This window comes from Eurosta solidaginis, chromosome 1, assembly GCF_040869045.1.
Source record: "Eurosta solidaginis isolate ZX-2024a chromosome 1, ASM4086904v1, whole genome shotgun sequence".
NCBI classification, from domain to species: Eukaryota; Metazoa; Arthropoda; class Insecta; order Diptera; family Tephritidae; genus Eurosta; species Eurosta solidaginis.
This window is the reverse complement of record NC_090319.1, coordinates 366,719,693-366,739,525: the sequence shown is the minus strand read 5'-3', so window position 1 is coordinate 366,739,525 and position 19,833 is coordinate 366,719,693. Positions and strand designations below refer to the sequence as shown.

Sequence of the window (19,833 nt, the reverse complement as noted above, 5' to 3'; positions counted from 1 at the left end):
GGTCTTGCAGTAACGAGCCATGGTTGACCGTATCAAAAGCTTTTGATAGGTCTAGCGCTACGAGTACTGTTCTATGGTGGGGGTATTGATTTAAACCGCAATTTATCTGGGTGCTAATGGCATTTAGCGCGGTGGTAGTGCTATGGAGTTTTCTGAAGCCATGCTGATGAGGGGCTAGCTGCAAATTTGCTTGGAAATAAGGGAGCAAAATGGCTTCAAGCGTCTTTGCCACTGGCGATAGGAGAGATATCGGACGATACGACTCACCTATGTTAGCTGGTTTCCCAGGCTTTAGTAGCGGGACCACCTTGGCCATTTTCCATTTCTCAGGTATGACAAAGGTGGAAAGAGACAGGTTGAAGACATTTGAAACCCTCTTTCCCTATGCTTTTAAGCATCGACATGGCTATGCCATCAGGGCTCACTGCTTTGGATGGTTTAGCACGACCAATGGCGTCCTCAACCTCTTTAGCGGTGATGGTGATTGGTAACGCGCTTAATTTGTGTTTATGTGCGTGTCTATTGGCTCTCCGTCTATCTTTGTCGACCGTAGGATGCATTATATATTGTCGGCAGAAAGCGCTCGCGCATTTTTTCGCGTCCGACAGCACTTTGTCGCCAAAGGCGATGGAAACTTTGTCTTTGTGCTTAGTCGGATTCGATAGGGACTTTACGGTGGACCAAGGTTTACCCACACCGGTAGAGAGGTTACAACCTCTTAGGTGCTCCTCCCATTTCGGCCGCCTGTGTTCATCTACAAGCAATCTGATGCGTTGGTTTATATCCCTTATTTGGGGGTCCCCTGGAACAAGCTGTCTTATAAGGTCACGTTCTCTCGCTAAGTTTGCGGCCTCCGCCGGGAAGTGGGGCCGCATTTTGGGAATTCTCCCGGCGGGAATGAAATGTGCCGAGGCGGATTTAATGACCTTACGGAAGGCACGCTCCCCTTGGCGGGCATCAGTCGGGATAGGGAGGGCAGCAAAGCGGTTGTCTGTAAAGCATTTATATTCTTCCCACTTTCCTTTTTTGAAGTTTATGAAAGTGCGTTTTTCAGTGACGATGAAGTCGGCGGTACGCTCAAGCGAAATAAGTATGAGCAGGTGGTCGGATGCCAATGTTACCATCGGCTGCCAGTTGACGCAGTTTACGAGTTCTGCGCTCACGATTGAGATATCTGACGAGCTGTGACAGCTTCCTACCATACGTGTGGGGGCGTCTCCGTTTATTGTGCAGAACGTCGTTTCTTCTATTTGATCCGCCAACATCTCACCCCTACTGTCCGCCCACAAGTTTGAATGCCATAGATCATGATGGGCATTGAAATCGCCTAAGATAATGCGATTGTTGCCAGTGAGTAAGGCCCTGATATTAGGGCGGTATCCACTGGGGCAACAGGTGGCAGGAGGGATGTAGATGTTGATGATTTCTAGGTTTGCATCGCCTGACCGGACAGATAGGCCTTGACGTTCTAAGACATTGTCCCTGCGGTCGATGCCAGGATCAAATATATAATATTGCACAGAGTGGTGTATGATAAACGCGAGACCGACCCAAATTTCCGCTCTCGCGGTCTTTCCTGTGGACATTATACCCAGAGAAGGTCTGCAATGCAGATCTTGCTGTGAGTTTAGTCTCTTGAATCGCAGCAATGCGGATGTTGTGCCGCTTCATGAAATCGACTATCTCCATAATCTTCCCAGTTAGTCCATTACAATTTAACTGCAGAATTCTGAAGTGCATAAGGGGAGATGCCGTCACTCTGGGGGTAAGTGACGGGTGACTACGCCTGGGTTGTGGAAGGCCAGGACGCAATTGCTGTTGTGGTCCTGGGACTGGGCGTCCTTGGGCAAGCATTGGGGTACCCGGATGATTTGGGTTTGCGACCTGGCAACATGGCGCGATGAAACCCGTCGGGTGGTTGCCGTCGCGGAGACCAGAACATCTAGGAAAGTGGCACCACCCAAGGCAGGAGCTGCATTGGGCAGATGTCGCAAACCTATATATTCTGTGCTGGCAGACGGTGCAAACGGAGGTAGGGACTAAGAGTCTGTTTCCCTGACCTGCACGATTGCTGCCGGAAAAGAGGGGGGGAGAAGACGGGGGCAGGGGCTGATGCTCAGCATTGCTACCAACTCTACTACGAAGGTAGTAGTTATGAGTGGTATCAGCTGTTTGAGTTGTTGGCGCCGTGGGGCGCGAGAAGCAGCGGGTACTTGTTGTGGCTTGCTGAGCAGCGTGGCTGCTGGAAGGTAGTGGGGGGCGCTTAGGCGTAGGCTACGGGACGCCCTTGGGCGTGAACAGCAAGGAGCCACAAAAGATTTATAAAAGTTACGTGGACGTCGGGTTTTGGGATCAAGCCCAGAACAACCTGTCCGATGCAACCATCCCTTGCACGAGACACACTGAACGGAGTATGACCGTCCTAAAAAGATTCTTTTCCGGCAGATGCAGCAAAACCATTTCTCAGGACCGGGGTCAGGAGACGGACCCGGATTGGGTTCGATGCCTTCCCGGAGTAAGAGAATATGGAGCAGTCCTGCTGCAAGGAGCTGCTGGGAGGATGACAATTTGTGGGAGGGACGAAACAAATTAGATGGCGTCACACTGAAATGACAGTCCTTGGTTGGGAAAAATTCCGAGTCGCTCCGGAACATAGAACCTCTGTTGGTCATAGTGTATAACCTATAGCTGAATCGGTTGCGATGAATCTTGGGCACACACACTTTTCGGTCAAAGAAGTGGATAAAAGTGTAGAGATAAATTGAAGAGGGACATTTCAGTTGCAACTTAGTATAATGCATACTGAAATTTAGCAGTACTAGTTTTTTACACAACAATTTCATAAGTGTAGATAAAGTTACACACTTAGCAGTCCATACAAAGTTTAAAAGCCGCGACACAATGACATTTTTCATATAGATGCGTTTAACACAAGCTTATGCATTCCAATAACATCGCCACAATCAACCACGATGTTGCGTTTGTAAATATCAGGCATGCTTAACGAACGAAACGATATCATTTCGTTACGATAATCAACGTTAATAAACGAAACGAAGTCATTTCGTTTCGTTTATTAACGTTAAGAACGACAAATTAACGTTAATTTGACGATCTTAACGTTAATAAACGAAACGAAGTGACTTCGTTTCGTTTATTAGCGTTGATTATCGTAACGAAATGATATCGTTTCGTTCGTTAAGCATGCCTGGTAAATATGAAGGAACTTCAAACTTGGCAAATGAAGTTTATTACGCCTTGCCCACTCACATACAAAATTTCGCGAAGCACTGTTATAAACATTCTCCCTATACAACAAAAATACTTGCTAACATATTTTGTGTCGTATTCGATTGTTATATTGCAGTTTTCAATTGCGAAAAATGTTAGAAATTTTACCAAATAGTGGGAAAAATAATTTCACTTGCAAAGTGTGCCAACACCCTTAGCCAAAGCAAATGTCAAATTCTTCTTCTTATGATTTGCTTGGAACAAAATTGAGGAGTTGGCTACTTTTCAATATCAGATGGCGCCAGTGTCGCTCATTCTACCGTTCTCCATAAAAATACGTACAACCTACTCATGTTGTTGTTGTTGTAGCGATAAGGTTGCTCCCCGAAGGCTTTGGGGAGTGTTATCGATGTGATGGTCCTTTGCCGGATACAGATCCGGTACGCTCCGGTACCACAGCACCATTAAGGTGCTGGCCCGACTATCTCGGGAACGATTTATGTGGCCACATTAAACCTTCAGGCCATCCCCTCCCTCCACAACCCCAAGTTCCATAAGGAGCTTAAGGTGGCCAGAGCCTCGTCTGTTAGTGAAACAGGATTCGCCGCGGATAGGTGAGGTTGACAATTGGGTTTGGAGAAGCTATATGTTGCGCTGGCAACCTGCAGGGTTGCGCTACACAGCCCCTTGAATCTGGTATTTTAGTTGCCTCTTACGACAGGCATACCTACCGCGGGTATATTCTGACCCCCCTAACCCGCTGGGGGTACAACCTACTCATAATAGATAAGCTTGTGTTAAACTCATCTATATGAAAAACTGCTTATGTGACGGAGCTATAAGTGCATATGGGGTATTCCATCCCATTTCGATCAATTTTGAACCCGACCCCTTTAGAATTGGCTGAAAGTTTTTCTTCTCGAAAGACGTTTTTCAGAAGTTTTTCAAATTTATTCATCCAAGTCAAAAAAAGTTATGAATTTTTAAAAAAACACCGTTTTTGTTTTCAAAATGCTATAACATTGACCGTTTGGGATCTTTTTTTTTTAAATTTGTTTTTAAATGTACTTTTTTTTTCAAAATATTTAAAACTTATTTTGATTTGGAAAACGGTGTTTTTTTTCAAAATGCTATAACTTTTTCAAAAATTGACCGTTTGGGATCATTTTTTTTTTTTTAAATATGTTTTTAAATGTACTTTTCGGAAAAAGTACAAAAACAATTTTAAAGTTTTTTTTCAATTAAATAAAAAAAAAAATTCTCGGCCCACTCCGGGATTAGTGGGGATGATTGCAGATATAAGAAAAAAATCGAAAAACTGAAAAATTACAAAAAAAAAAAACTTTAAAAATTTGTTTGAATTTTTTTGCGAAATGTAATTTAAAAACAAATTTTTTAAAAAAAAGATCCCAAACGGTCAATTTTTGAAAAAGTTATAGCATTTTTAAAACAAAAACGGTGTTTTTTTTTTTAAATTCATAACTTTTTTTGAGTTGGATGAAAAAATTTGAAAAACTTCTGAAAAACGTCTTTCGTAAGCTAGAAAAAGAAGAAAAACTTTCAGCCAATTCTAAAGGGGTCGGGTTCAAAATTGGTCGAAATGGGATGGAATACCCCATATGTCTATGCATGTAAAAACAACGGCCGGCCTGTCAAGTTAAGCTAAATAAAACCGTGTAAAAAACACAGCTTATAATAATAAAAATCAAAATCATATCATCAGAACTGTCCAGAAAACGTGTTGGGCATATTGCTGCTAACGGAATGTCGAAACCCAAATTTTACAAAGTAAAACTGGAATTCGTTTCAATATACCTGAAAACGAACTTACTCAAAAATAAAACCTATTCAAATTTTATTTATTAAATATTTAAGTTATATAATAACGTAAGCGTCCAGCTAAATCTGATTTAATTCTATGTTTGTTCTTACTTATTATGTTTAAATTTTAAGTTATCAGACTCCCCGAAGAAGACGTGAAAGCGTCAAAGCGCGTGGCAGGGAAAGGAAATTTTAACGCTGATATATTTTAATAATGAAGTGATAAAAGTGTTTCATACCTACATGCCAGCGCATAACACAAAATTAAATGAGAAGCAAATAAGGGCGAGACTGTCTTCGGCTGTGCCTTTCATTAATAGAACAGGCCAATTGTCGAGATATTTCAAAATAGTTACTAAATACTAAATCCCTTATGTCTGTTACTAGAACTTTCTCACCATTCATAAGTGGCAAATATAATCAACATTTAGAAATGCTATTTACGAGTATACGCTAATCAAAGCGTAAGTAATCACACATTTTCTTATCACTTTTGTGTTGACAATTTGTAAGCAATGACATCAAGTGATAATATCTATTTCTAGTTTAAGCACGTACTTATTACTTACTTACTTAATTGGCGCTTAACCGTCTAAACGGTTGTGGCCGTCCAACAAGGCGTGCCAGTCGCTCCTTCGCTTCGTCAACCGGCGCCAATTGGTCACACCAAGGGAGTTATTAAATCTTCTTCGGTACTCGCCATCGCCAACGCGTAGAGGTCCATACAGCTTTCGAAAAACTTTTCTCTCTTCTCTCTTTTCCTAAAATTGTTTAACAACTCATTTATTGTACATAAAATCGTGTTACAAAAACGAGCTTTAGTTCTGTCCTATGAACCAAATATACTTTTTCGGCAAGGGGAGAAAAAATAAAAATACACGTCTAGCGGCGATTTTCGTGTACACGTCAGAATTTTTTTTTTATGTTTAAAGTATGAAGCTCGTAGTGTCCGTCTGTTCGCCTGTGTGAAAGACTTTGGATCGATTTTTAGTCCTTTTTCGTGATCCAATCGAATTTTTGCAGGCAGACTCGTAGAAATGTCTGTATCACGTTAAATTTTTTAAAAAATAGACTTTTATCAATTCTCAGATTTTCCTGAATTTTTTTTTTTTAATGGTTATAGGTTTTTGTAACGGTTTCAGCTCATTAAAAACCCGAATTTTTTTTATTAATTTTATTATATTAAAATTAAAAATTGTTACATTAAAAATTTCAATTATTTTAAGGAAACTTAGGCCTTTTATTTTTGCGTTTGTAAGCATTTGTGTCAGTATCGCGACAAATAGACCAACAGTATTCGCCAAGCATATGCGTAATGTCTTGTCCTTTAAGGTCGTGCAAGGTCATTGAAGGCGGCTTGCGTTACTAAATGCAGCACTGCAGTCCCAAGTTCACTGGGTGTTGGTACAAATTCCGATACTTCTCGATTCTCGCATCTCGCATTCGATGTAAGAAATGTCGATAGCATTGTTGGTACTACTGTTGGTTCTCCATCGCTTAATTCGGGAACATCATCAAAAATCTCCATTGAATCCGCTATACGTTCTTCTGTTGAGTACACAACCGATGGAATAACCGATTCTACATTAGCGTAACGAATATTGTTGCGGCGAAAGTATTGGTACCCTTTAGTTTGAGTAAAAGTTACGCAAAAGTAGCACAATTCATTGCAGTGCTCCGTACGTGGTAGCCATATTGATGGTGCAGCGTACTTTATTGTTGACGTTCCATCAGTAAACTAGCATAAATTTCTATAGCAATAGTCGCACACGACTTCCGGAGTAGGTCTACCACAAGTAAGGAACATAAGCAATCTTGAATATTTTCGTAATATTTTGAAAATTTTTACTTGGTGCGAATAAGCCACAAACGTAACAAGAGTTATTTCGCGTCGGGCACTGCATTTTTTCTCAGATGAAATATATATTAACACGTTTTCGCACAACAGAACTTAAAACAATTGTCAAAGTATATGTCTCCTAGTAGCGCAACTGTCAGCTGATCGGAACAAGCACACAAACGGCACAGAGTGTATTGTATCAAACAATAAATCAAACGAATTTAAGTGATGCAATATTGATTGTGCAATTCAATGTTTCATCTGTCATACCAGTTGTAAGTGTTGAAAAAGTTATAAACAGGTTAGTGTTAGAAAGTTACTATTGATAAACTACAAATATGTATATGGGTCGAAAAACAATTTTTTTTTCGGAACGCTTTAGTAGTTTGAAAATTTGGAGCCCCTTCAAGTTATGCTGAAAAGAGTGAATTTTTTTTTTATTTAGGAACGTCTGAGATAAAAATCTATTTTTTTTTTTAATTTGACGTGATACAAACATTTCTACGAGTCTGCCTGCAAAAATTCAGCTCGATTGGAGCACGGGTTAAAAATCGATACAAAGTCTTTCACACAGGCGGACAGACGGACACCACGAGCTTTATACGTTATACATAAAAAAAAAATTCTGACGTGTACATGAAAATCGCCGATACACGTGTACTTTTATTTTTTCCCCCCTTTTCCGAAAAAGTATATTTGGTTCATAGGACAGAATGTGTGTAACGCAGTGTAATTAGTCACATTTGTGCTGATGCATTTATAAATTGATATCCGCAATCAGCGCAATATTCACGAGTTTTCCAATAATAAATAAACTAAGTACTATCAATTTGTTTCATTGAATACTTTAAGCCACCGCAGATGCGTTTACTTTTTCAAGGCTTATCGCCAATTAGTGGGTTCATTTTACACTTAATGAGCGTAAAATGTTAAAAATGGAGATAATAATTTGTAAGCTGATAAATTGATGTAAGCGCAGCTTTTTGAAGTATAATTCATAGTCAATATGGTGGTGATAAAGTCAAAGTAATCGTGGTCAGACTTGTTGACTCACTCACAAGATAAGCAGCCACGATCCTCTTACTTATTCAGACTGAATTCGGATGCCCTTAAATAACATACAGCTTTTGTAGAAACACTGCATTATAGAAATTCTCTCCCATCTTGCCCCCTTCAACATAGTCATATAAAGTCACTATCTATCCTCACTCTTTTGAAATCACCTCGTCCACGCCGAGTTTCCTAAGGAAATCTAGAATGGTGTTCAGCTTTAGAAAGTGTATGCGCCTACTTTCTAATCTAAGCGATCCAATGATTCTTAGTCTTCTTATAGAGGTTGCATCATATTCTAGAAAGTTTTGTTCTGCAGTCTCATTGTTGCTGTTACAGAACCGACAGAGGCTATTAGACCCTTTACCTAGTTTGTGCATGTGGCTTTTTAGTCGTCAGTGACCTGTGATTATTAAAATTTTAAGGCAGATTTTTTGGAGGTTAGGTAATCATAGCTTTACAACGCTTTCTGTTGTATCCTCCTTTTAGAGCCTCTACCTGCCGCAGTCCTGGACTTTCAAGCCGGTGTTGTTCTCTTAACCGTGTCTTGTCTGAGCTCTTCCCTTATTGTGTGTGACCCGTATTGACCTTTTGGTCTCCCTGGCCAGCCGGCGTGGTCCGCTACCCAAGCCAAACGAATGGTGTTATTAGCCCCCAAACAATGTAATCTTTCCACGCACTCAAGGACTGTTGATAATCAAGTCTCAGCTGAAGATATTGCCTTGAGCACAGAAGTATCCCTCGCACCTTTGTTTCCCAGTTCTACACACATAGTGACATTGACATTCATTCATTAGTGGACCAGAGGTAGCTCAACTTGGCAGAATAGCAAGGTGAACAATTGTTGACAAATCCGCAGCAATTTCACAATGTGGTCGCCGTATGCTGCTGTTTTCAGTTAAAATAATTAACAAAATTAGAAATGTTTGACGTTTCAGAATATTTAATTACGCTGTCGGTCGTACGCACATATGGAAGCTCACATTAGCATATAGGTAGATATGTATATGTGACCCTGCCTATGAAAAGGTGGCTTATGACTCAAAAAAGAAACAGCTGTTAAAGATAAACAATGCATTTCTTTAGTTTCTTAGTAGTACTAATTACTTTGAGTCATAAGCCACCTTTTCATAGGCCGGGTCACGTATATTCATTCGTAACAAACATTTTTGTAAAATCTCAATTTGAGAAATATTTAGTAGCTTGGAAAAAATTAAGTCCGCCTAAAAAACTGTAGGTCTGAAAAATTTGTGGGAAAAATTTAAAAGTCGAGAATTTGTGGAAAAGTTTCGTCTAAATCATTCCTAATGAATTTCGTAATGATTATATTGCATACTCTGCCTGGCATCACTGCAGCTCAGCCGATCTCTTAAGTTGTTCCTCATTTTCTCTGTAGTTTCACTATTGCTCTTTTTCATGTCTTTCAGGCTTACTGTCACGCAAATTTCCTCTTTTATCTCCCACCCCCTTTCCTATCACCTAATTCACTTTGGTTCGACTCCTGTCCAACTTTATCATCCCTTCGCTTTTCGTTTCCCTTCGTATTCTAATGCTGATCTCTTTTCCTTACACCACCGCTCTCCCATTTCCGTTTTCTCCATCACCTCCCTTTTTGTCGCCTTTTTCTTAACCTTCCCTCCCACTCTTCCCCTCTCTTCCTTCTCCTTTCTATATCTTTCCCCATCTTTTTGCTTCTTGCCTTCTTTTCCGCTTCTTCCTTTCTACCCTCATATTATCATTTTGCCCATCCCTTCTCATCCGTATTCCTATGTCGCTACCTCTCTTTCTAGCTATTTCATATCCGTCCTCCCTCCTTATTCATCACTCAACCCGAAATCATTCCGAATAAGCCCCGATATGAATATTAAAAACAATCATGAAATTATCCTGATATTATCGTGAAGTGATCCCGAAATAACACCATGATAATACCGACATTATTCCGAACACACCCGCCAAATTATTTTGAAAACTATCTCAAAAAATACCAAAATTATTACGGAAATAGTCTTGAATTTTTCGTAGATATTCCGAGAATGATTCCCAAATTAGACTGTGTAGCCCCGAAATGAATTCGAAATTAGCCACAGGCAAAGACATGATTCTGAAACCAATATTATCCTGAATGTATGACGAAGTAGTATACCGAAGTAATCCAAAATTGATAAGAACTCGATTTGTATGACCCAGAAACCAAATATTATTGGTCTTTTGACCTAGATATCGTTGAACTCGGTCAGTGATTCACAGGGCCGATTAAATTTCCTGGAGCGTCGAATCGCTTTAGGGCATCTCTGAAGTAGGTCAATATACTTAGTGTTTTAAACTGTTCCCAGCTAGCGTAGAAGACCTCCTTTTAAAAATATATCCAGTAAATAATTATATATATTAAAGAGACCCTTTGATATCTATGTGGCAAATTTCATTTCAAAAGCAAACCTCTACACATCCACACGCCGGGGTGTGGTGGTTGTTGTTGTAGCGATAAGGTTGCTCCCCGAAGCCTTTGGGGAGTGTTATCGATGTGATGGTCCTTTGCCGGATACAGATCCGGTACGCTCCGGTACCACAGCACCATTAAGGTACTAGCCCGACCATCTCGGGAACGGTTTGTGTGGCCACATTAAACCTTCAGGCTATTCCCTCGCTCCCCACCACCAAGTTCCATGAGGAGCTTGGGGTCGCCAGAGCCTCGTCTGTTAGTGAAACAGAATTCGCCGCGGATAGGTGAGGTTGACAATTGGGTTTGGAGAAGCTATATATTGCTCTGGCAACCTGAAGGGTTGCGCTACACAGCCCCTTGAATCTGGTATTTTAGTCACCTCTTACGACAGGCATACCTGCCACGGGTATATTCTGACCCCTAACCCGCTGGGTGTGGTGGTAGCGTGCTCCGCTTACCACACTGAAGATCCTGGGTTCAAGTCACGGGCAAAGCAACATCAAAAATTTAGAAAAGTTTTTTCAATCAAAAAAAAAAAGTTTTGCTTAGCGGGGTATAGGTGATAGGTATTGAATTAATTAAGAGATCAAAGAAAACGTTTATTGGGTGGGAGCGAGAGCCAACGCATTTGAATACATTTGAAAACAACTTTATGAAAAATATGAAATGAGTTCTAAAGAATTCGCCAGATGGAAACAAAATAAATAGATATACTTATGTAAGTAATGACACATTACTTAAAAGAGAAGAGAGTACAGTAAATCTTCGAACGGGTATGGCTGCCAATATAATAAAGATTTAGAGCGCACAACAACGCCTGAGAGATGTTTACTTTTCCGCCCTAGCCCACAACCCTAAAGCATCGAAGCAGTAGAAACAAACAGGTTAAACAAAAAAAATATAATTAATATCGCAAACAAAAATAAAAGCAAACAAAGTAGAATGCGTACATGCAAAGCAGAAAAATGTACGCTCGAATTCGAGATTGAAAGAAATATCAGAAAAGCGCATGAAAACTGAGCGAAAAGAGCTTAAGTATATTAGTATGTATGAATGTGCATGTAGAGATGAAAGGCGGAAAACGGCTGAACGCTTTTCCGGGGCTGTGGGCTGTAGAAGCACCAACAACAACTATAAACAGCAGAAACCACATCAGCATTCAACGTCACCGATTCGCAGAAAACAAAACGTGATTCACAAGGAAATCCGCACGTTGCCGCAAAAAAACAGAAACGATGAAAATAAACATACGTAGATAGATACATATTGACACTTGTATATGACTATATATTCCAACCGAATCGACTATATACACATTCAGTACAATCATTTTAGATGAGTAGCATTTGTGGGTGGTTGTTTGGCGTCGGCCACCGTCAACATTATACTTGGATACCACCTGCGTCAGACTTGGGGGTTGATGGTGACTGCAGAAGACAGTACCTTAGCTAAGGTTTATGAGATTAAGGGGTGACTCTAGCCGAACTGCAGATTAATGGATAATAACGTATATATTTTCTGCTTAAATTTTAAAGTTTAAATTTATGTAAAAAATTAATTTCTTAACTTTAGGCAACACATTCAACCACAATTTCTTGATTGAGAAGTTCAGAAGCTTTAAAAAAAGTTCAGGTATCTGTATGTACTTAGTTCATGTATTTAGCTTAAGTCGTTATCTTTGTGTGTGGTGGTAAAAGTACTAAATGTAGTCGTTATTTTAGACCAGTGTGCCCACCTTGTCGTGAAACATAATAAAGCAATAAGGAAGAGGGTAGAAGTGAAGAGAACGCTACAAGCGGGTGCGATAATTTAAAATTGCAATGGCACAGCCCTGTTAGAATTGGCAGGTCCCTTGAGCTACCTTTATAGGGCTTTGATTTTAGTTCGTGCGTGCCTGCTCTAAGCGCGAGGGAAGACGCAAACGCACTAGAGAGAGGAAAAATGTTCTATCCCAGTACCTTGCAGCTGTAAAAGTTGTCCAGTGCTTGGTAGTATCATGCTTGGTAGACGTGGGCCGATGAAGTCGGGATCAGCCTCTATACTGTTACAGATTCGAGAAGAAAGAAGCCAAAGACAGAAATCGGCGACCTGTTCTAAGTAAAAGAACAGATGTGGAACCTCCAATAGAAAGGAGCACGGTTCGAATACCCCGAAGGTGTTCAAAGGGTTGTTTGAGCGTAGGATATAGCTTTATTGCAACTAAGCTTCTCCAATCCGAGTTTTAACTTTAGGAACTCGAGGCGACTCTCGGGCGACCCCAAACTTCTTAAGGAAGGAGAGGATCGGAGTGGCCTGGAAGGTTCACTGTCATATCAAACTATCCAGGAAACTCTATATAGAAAGGCTAGTGCCGTAAAGGTTCTAAGAAGTACATTGAAATCGCCTGCCGACTACTGCCGTTTTTCTGAAGACTTCCTTTTTCTCTGCGCACTAAAGGTATGAAACGAACAGACGAAAACGGATATCGGAACAAGGGTTGTGATTTTGCCGGACTATCCAAAAATTTAGAGGCGTTTGATAGATATCCAACATAGAATCATCCTTGCCAACGAGTGCTATTTGGAACTAAGCTATTATCATCATTGTTTAACGCTTAACCGGCTGGCCATTTTGGCCTTATCGAAAAAAGCGAGTTTTTTATTTCTTAGGGATAACTTACAAAAAATATTTACCCTGACCGGTCCACCAATGGGATGGGATCAATATTAAATCCGTGTAAAATCCCTTTGTACACACCATTTTTTTCAGTGCACAGCATTACAACAACCACATGGAAATTTCCAACTTCAAGTGCAAATATTTCCGTATAGAGATAAACTTTTTCTTTGCCGCCTTCGGATTATTGTTGTGGAAGTTATTTCGCTTCTCTTGACACCTTTATCGATATTTTTGGACTCGTATTAGCTAGTCAACCCCTATTATAGACTTTTACTACAATATGAGGTAATTCTTTACTTAGCTCACAACTGATAAAACTCGTCCAAAAATATCGGGAGAGGTGCCAAAAGACGCATCTTGATCCCAGGACCACGAATCCGAAAGCGGAAAATTTTTATTCTTAAAATTGTATTTCTGTGAAAAGATATTTCCAAAAAACCGAAAAATGGTCCCGGAGGGCTCCGAAACCGGGGGTGGTATCCACAGTATTTTTGCGCAGAACTCCTTTCTACATTGGCGACCTTCGGCCGCGCTTAAAAAAAATTACGCTGGGTGGGTCCAACACCGGTTTGGAGACCAAAACTATATCCGCGCAAAACACTTTTACCCACATTTTTTTCTGGTGGGTACAACAAAATCATCAAAATTACAACAACCACATGAAAATTTTCGATTTTGTTTGCAAATATCTCCGAAAATAAATAAATTTTCCAATTCCGCCCTCGGATTCATGATCCTGGGTCCAAAGCGCGTCTTTTGACACCTCTCCCGATATTTTTGGACGACTTTTAGCAGTTGTGAGCTAAAGTAAAGAATTACCCAATATGAAACTCGTATAGAATTACCGATTTTTTTAACAAACAGATTTAATGGGCGGCGGCGTTAGTACGCCATAAACCTCCTTAGCTACGCCCTTGCAATAAAATCAGCATGCTATATGTATGAGTCGTAGTCGGCTTTTGGGCGCGTTCGCGCTACTTACCAACTCCGTATTTGTTGTTGGATGATATCCACATTTTGGCACTGCTGCAAAAGCGAGGATGAAAACGACAGCAATGCTGATTCTAGCTCTCGTTTTGGAAGCGCAGCAGTGAAGTGTTTTTTGATTTGTTGCGAATTTTTTTTACGAATATTTTTTCGTTGTTTTAATTTTGCTTTAGCACCCAAAATGCATACACAGCATTTATTTTGTATTATCCATTTTTCATTATGCTGCTTTTTTGTGCTTGCCGTGCAGCTTGATTTTTGATTTACTTTGCATAAACTTTTGATTTGAATAATTTTGATAATTTTTAATGCAATTAAGCCTTTTTATTTTTGCAGCCCCCTCTTTTGACTCCCGCTCCATCGGCCACTGCACTGCATTTATGATAACTACACACATGCATACATATACAATATACACTTTTCTACTTTGTTATTGCCTTTTGATCAATTTGTTGTTTTATAACAAATCTTTTGATTGGCACTCGTTCTATTTTTTCCAAAAATATTAATTTATTTCCCCAACGATCAATTAATAAATTTTTCACTTTTTATTTCCACCCTCAAAAACGACCCCCAGCGTTAACCGTAAATTAGAATCACTTCAAGACGCTGCTCTGCCAGCCACCAATTTACAGCAATAAACTGCATGGGACCACTTGAGCGCTGTCCACGAAACGCTGCTGCTCCAACAATTGCCGCCTCAATTACTTCGCTCTGCGCACAAACGACCATACAAATTTTGTATTTTATTACTTTGCACTTACATATTTTTGCACATTTACAGCATTTTTCTTTTCTTATTTTGGAAAAACACAATTGACCGTCAAAGCAAACAGATTTTCCACTCAGCTCAGCTCGTTTTTCACTACTTGCGCATGTATGATTGCAGCGCTGTGTGTTTGTTGTATACTACAAGGTGGAAAACTAATCGATATTTTCGATTTGTGTCTGCTACCGCAATAAATATACTTTTTTATGTTTTTGTTTGCTGCAGCAGTTATTATTATGTTGGGAATTTGGAATCCGCTTACGTTATATTGCACAAATTGTTATTAGCTAGCAAAAACAACTACAACCATATGATTCACTTCAATAACAGTTGCAAACAGGTTTTACAATTTATAATTCAACCTGCACGAACGAGTGTAAAAGAAAGACTAAAAATGCAAAATGCCAAACATCGCGAAAGAACGGAGCTACGAATGTTATGTGAAAAGGATATTGTAAAATGTCAACAACAGCAGCTGAGTGATGGTGGTTGCCAGCGCGCGTAAAATTGCGTTTCGTACGGAACAGTGCTGTGAAAAATATTTATTTACAACCCGACAGCTGTTTTTTTTTACATCTACAGACGTTTACGCGTAAACTTTATATGGACTGCAAAGCGTCAAACTTTATCTACTCTTCGGAAATTGCCCATAAAATTAGTACTACTAAATTTCAGCACGCTTTATACTCAAATGCAACTGAAATATGTGTCTATGGCAAGCTGCACACGAGGCTACGCGTAAAAGATACTTCATATAGCTACAATTTCTCTACGCCTCAAGATCTGCACACGAAGCTACTTTCGAGCGTCGCTACGAAAAGCAATCAATTATTGAAAAAAAAAATTTAATTTCTTCAGCTATATCCGTCTCCGAAACCAAAGGAAAATAGGTATTAAACGTTGTTTGCATCCCCGTGCCTTTGTAAATTATGAAAGGCAATTTTAAACCACCTCGGACTAGAGAAAAGGGTGATTTCTAGTTTCCAACACTTTTTAGACTTTTAAACGATTCAACAATGTCTAACCAAGCTGCTATGGTGTTTAATACTCTTTTTCGCTTTGGTAATATACCTTTCACGCACTTTTATTAACTATAGTAACATTTTTTAACTAATTACACAAATTTGCATACAAAAAAATGTAAACAAATATCTGTTTCTTCCTTTTTTTCAAGCGTACGTACGCTCGGCGACCAACATTGCTGTACGCTTAGCTACACGAAAATTTCAAATTCATGCAGCTGACGTCTCGGATGCAGCTCTCCATTCAAATACATGTGTTTGGCATCAAAACGTACAAATTTCGCCTGCAACGTCTATGACGCGTAACCTCGTGTGCACCTTGCCTATGTTTCACCTCTACACTAATTCTATGAATCACCTCTAAAAATGGTGTGTGCCGACTACTCATCGCAACCGATTCAGCTATAGTTTATACATTATGGCCACCAGAGGTTTGTGTCTCCGGTTTTCGGTACAACTTGTTGTGTAGCTTCTTGCCGCTAGATGGGTTCCGACACATTATCTAAGCGTTTTTTTACGCGTAAACGCAAACGTATACGGGTGTAAAAAACACGCCTATTAATAGCACATCTCCACCTACAGCTTTAACTCTAGAGATTTATTAAATCTCATATAATAACCCGCACTGCCTCCACCGTAGTTTTATAGGACGTTTTAGTTTTTCGTATAGAAAAAACTATGAAGGGACCACATGCACAGTTTCAAAGGTTTTCAGCCACAAAAAGTTTTATATTTTCGAACTAAACACATTTTCAACACAATTTCATATGTTCTATAAAGCAAAAACATACCTGAATGCTCATGTTTGGCAATAAAAATATTAGCTTGAAAATCTTCAAAAAAACATCTCTCATCCATGAATTTAAAACTGCTCTATAGGTGGACGCCTTTTCGAGATATCGCCATAAAGGTTGACCAGGGGTGACTCTAGAATGTGGTTTTTAAGGGAGTGGCCCTTAGTTGTATATGTGAAGGCGTTTTCGAGATATTGACCAAAATGTGGAGCAGGGTGACCCAGAACATCATCTGTCGGGTACCGCTAATTTATTTATATATGTCATACCACGAACAGTATTCCTGCCAAGATTCCAAGGGCTTTTGATTTTGCCCTCCAAAACTTTTTAATTTTCTTCTACTTAATATGGTGGGTGTTACACCCATTTTACCAAGTTTTTTCTAAAGTTATATTTTGTGTCAATAAACCAATCCAATTACCATGTTTCATCTCTTTTTTCATGTTTGGTACAGAATTATGGCATTTTTTTTATTTTTCGTAATTTTCGATATCGAAAAAGTCGGCGCGGTCATAGTCGGATTTCGGCCATTTTTTATATCAAGATAAAGAGAGTTCAGATAAGTACGTGAACTAAGTTTAATAAAGATATATCGATAGATCGATTTTTGGAAAAGGGCGGAGCCACTCCCATTTTGAAATATTCTTTTATTTTTGTATTTTGTTGCACCATATCATTACTGAAGTTGAATGTTGACATAATTTTTTTTTTTTTGTTTTTATTGATTATATTTATTTTAATATAATACAATATTTTCTCGAAAAAATACATTTTGTGTGAGAAGATAGCTTAACATGTATGCATATTTGCTTCCTACGCTATCAACTGCGTTAAGTACACTACTATACATGTAAATTATTTTAATACATACTAACAAGTGTGTTATGCCAGCTTAAATATACTGGCGCCAAATTATTTTAACGTACTTATTTACTGTTTTTTTTTTGTTTTTTTATAAAAAACAAATAAGAATAAATTATCTATATTTGTATTTTACAGGCTTAAGTTATAATCTAGTAACAAGAGGCTTTTAACTTGCCTCTTGAAATGCAAATAATTGGAACATGTTTTAACATTGTCGGGCAATTTATTAAACATTCTAGCACCATAGCTACGTATTGAATTTTTGCTTCTTTGAGTACGGAAAAACCAAGTTTTTATATATAGAGTATTTCTAAAGTTATAGCTTAGATTTCCTGCGAAATTTAAGTCAAGACTATTTTTAATAAAATTGTTTTTGATTTTGAAAACAATGAGCAGTGTCTATAGAATACTGTACTTTCTAACGTCTAACCTTCGTAGAGCCGGGAGTTATTCTGGGTAGTAACAGAATATTTTTTATTATTTTGTTTTGAAGTATTTGTAACTCATTTATTTTATTTTCTGCTCATCTGCTCCAGATTGGGTTTAGTTTAAATACGTTCAACGTGACATAAAGTGCGCATCGTATAATAGCCATACTTGTTTCTGGGTATATTATTTCTACTTCTATATATTTAGCGGTATTAACTTAAGTGTCAATCTAGTTATATGCTCGTGCCAATTTAAATTCGTGTCGAACCATATTCCCAGGTATTTCAACTTGTCTACCCTCGTGATAATTTTGTTATCAAATGCGAAACCAGGAAAATCTGTAATGCTCGGTATGGGTTTGAAGTTGTTAAAAATAATGAAATGTGTTTTTTCCAAAATTATTTTTAATAAATTACAATCAAACCATTTTTTTATCTCATCCAAATATGTCCTAATGTTGGTGATTAATTGTTCTAACGTACGTTTCGTTTGCGCGTGTTAAAAAACGCCTATCTTCGCTTAGATAATGCTTAGGAGACCCATCTAGCGGCTGTGGTAAAACAACTAGCTACAGCAACAGGGTGTACCGAAAAGCGGAGACGCAACGCTCTGATGGCCATAGGGTATAACATATAGCTGAATCAGTTGCGATGAATTGTGGACACACATATAATACATACAACTAGTGTACAGGGTGAAACAAAGACACATATTTCAGTTACATCTGAGTATAATGCGTATTGAAATTTAGTAGGACAAAATTTATGCGCAGCAATTTCAGAGGTGTATTTATAGTTTGTCTCTTAGCAGTCAATAGCCGTGTTTTTTAACACGCGCGTATACGTTTCGTTTGCGCGTGTTAAAAAACGCCTATCTTCGCTTATATAATGCTTAGGAGACCCATCTAGCGGCTGTGGTTAAACAACTAGCTACAGCAACAGGGTGTATCGTAAAGCGGAGACGCAACGCTCTGATGGCCATAGGGTATAACATATAGCTGAATCAGTTGCGATGAATTGTGGACACACATAGAATACATAGAATTAGTGTAGAGGGTGAAACAAAGACAAATATTTCAGTTACATCTGAGTATAATACGTATTGAAATTTAGTAGGACAAAATTTATGCGCAATTTCAGAGGTGTATTTATAGTTTATCGACTAACAGTCAATATAAATTTTAAGCGTAAACGGATATACGCGTGTTAAAAAACACGGCTAATATAAAGTTTAAGCGCAAACGGATATACGCGTGTTAAAAAACACGGCTACTATATACAGAGTTGCCGCTAGTTTTGATCCTTGCGGTACGCCTGTTATAATTTCCAAAGTGGAACTCGTTGCATTATTTATTTGTACCAGAGAATTTAAACACAATGAGAAGGCGTTTTTGCTAGATTCCAACTTTTTTGCATGTGAACACGTCTTGCACTTCACCACACACAATCCAATTTCAATGTTAACCAGTTAACAGCAGAAAATTCTCTGTCAACAGTTTCAGCTGGTGTATAAATTCTCTGGATTTACTCTTAATATGATTTCTTTGTGGGAATATAGGTATTTAGTAGGATTAATTAAATTTAAATTTTATTACTTGTAGCAATATATTTGCTTGTTTTATGTTGATGCAAATTGCAGAAATTTTGCTTATTTCTTTACAAACAAAAACCTATTCATATACCCAAAATATGCCCTTTCATGAAATGTATGTAAATTAATCATACATTTATGAATTATCCCATCCCTTTTTGTTAATAAATTAAAATGTTAGGAAAATGTATGCAAATTAAAATATGCATGCAAATAGTGTTTTGCCGACGTCATTTGCACACTTGGAATTTCTGTGCACACGAAATCCATTGCATATTTATAAAACGTTAATTTGCATAAAATGTATGCATATTAACCATGAAGTATGAATTATT

At 38.7% G+C, this 19,833-nt stretch overlaps 1 protein-coding gene across 1 annotated transcript in view; it reads right to left on the bottom strand.

The window, feature by feature from the left end:
* The window catches only part of spg (dedicator of cytokinesis spg), a 469,383-nt gene extending 454,217 nt beyond the window's left edge, over nt 1–15,166 (bottom strand). Inside the window, exon 1 of the mRNA XM_067762913.1 lies at nt 14,026–15,166. Coding sequence (XP_067619014.1) covers nt 14,026–14,059 — 34 coding nt within the window. The 5' untranslated portion in view covers nt 14,060–15,166. The remainder of the gene's footprint in view (nt 1–14,025) is intronic.
* Between the last annotated feature and the right edge of the window lie 4,667 nt (nt 15,167–19,833).